Here is an 873-nt window from a genome sequence, read left to right on the forward strand (position 1 = left end):
TGGCAGTGATCCACTACATAAAGGACCATCCTGCCGCCTCACTGGATCAGTTAACTCTGCCTGGAACCTTTCCCACGATGGAGACTCTGATACTCAGTGTTGATGATGCCGGCTGGGGAAGAACGTACGGTAAAACGGTCGTTGATGTCGTCCGCCAGCGCCTTAATGAAAAACGAGCGGCGGAATTGAATGTCACAAGACTATTTTACTTGCGTATAGATTGTGTCGGTGATGAAGTCGTCCACCAGCTAAGAAGCGACGGGCTTGATGCACTTGAGGACGAAGGTTTGTATTGGGGGAAAGGGGAGTCACCGTACCTTGAAGTCGAGGAATATTGGGTGGGGACCTGGTATAGTGAGTTAAATATCTATGTGCAGCGGGAATTCGAAAACAGCTAACAGTACTTACGAATTTGGTAGGATAGCACTGCACAATAAATTAGTATTCCCTATCTGCCACATCATAAATCATGAGCTACTTTTTGCCGAAGGATGTTCCGTCAACCATTTGGTCGTTGGGCTGGCACTTGTTGAAAGGATTCACCATTTTCTGAGTTGATAGAATTGAGGCTCGACATCGATGCTAATACTGATTAGGAACGAAGATATGGTAAAAGGGTTTTCGATGTCGTGTGCGAACGTTTGATGAGGGTACTTGCACCTTGATAACGATGCTCTTGGGTGATTCAGCCGAGAGGTTCTTCGGTATGTGCGCGAAGTGGTGATGAGACTAAGGCGTATCGGGCGCGGGGATAGACAAAAGGTCCCGAGAAAACATGGCGGTTGGTTGGACGAACCCGTTTCGAGTGTCGGAGTAGTATGGGATGAGGGTGATAGTGTTCCGTGTGGAGAATGGTTGACAGAGGGGCTTGTG

At 48.1% G+C, this 873-nt stretch overlaps 1 protein-coding gene across 1 annotated transcript; it reads left to right on the forward strand.

Moving 5' to 3' along the window:
- Positions 1-77: 77 nt before the first annotated feature.
- BT62DRAFT_1014494 (uncharacterized protein) lies at positions 78-398 on the forward strand (the record flags this gene model as incomplete). Its single annotated transcript, XM_043178224.1, has 1 exon — positions 78-398. One exon carries the CDS (start codon positions 78-80, stop codon positions 396-398), a length of 321 nt encoding a protein of 106 aa, XP_043032536.1.
- Between the last annotated feature and the right edge of the window lie 475 nt (positions 399-873).

This window comes from Guyanagaster necrorhizus (assembly GCF_019112545.1).
Source record: "Guyanagaster necrorhizus MCA 3950 unplaced genomic scaffold BT62scaffold_166, whole genome shotgun sequence".
NCBI classification, from domain to species: domain Eukaryota; kingdom Fungi; phylum Basidiomycota; class Agaricomycetes; order Agaricales; family Physalacriaceae; genus Guyanagaster; species Guyanagaster necrorhizus.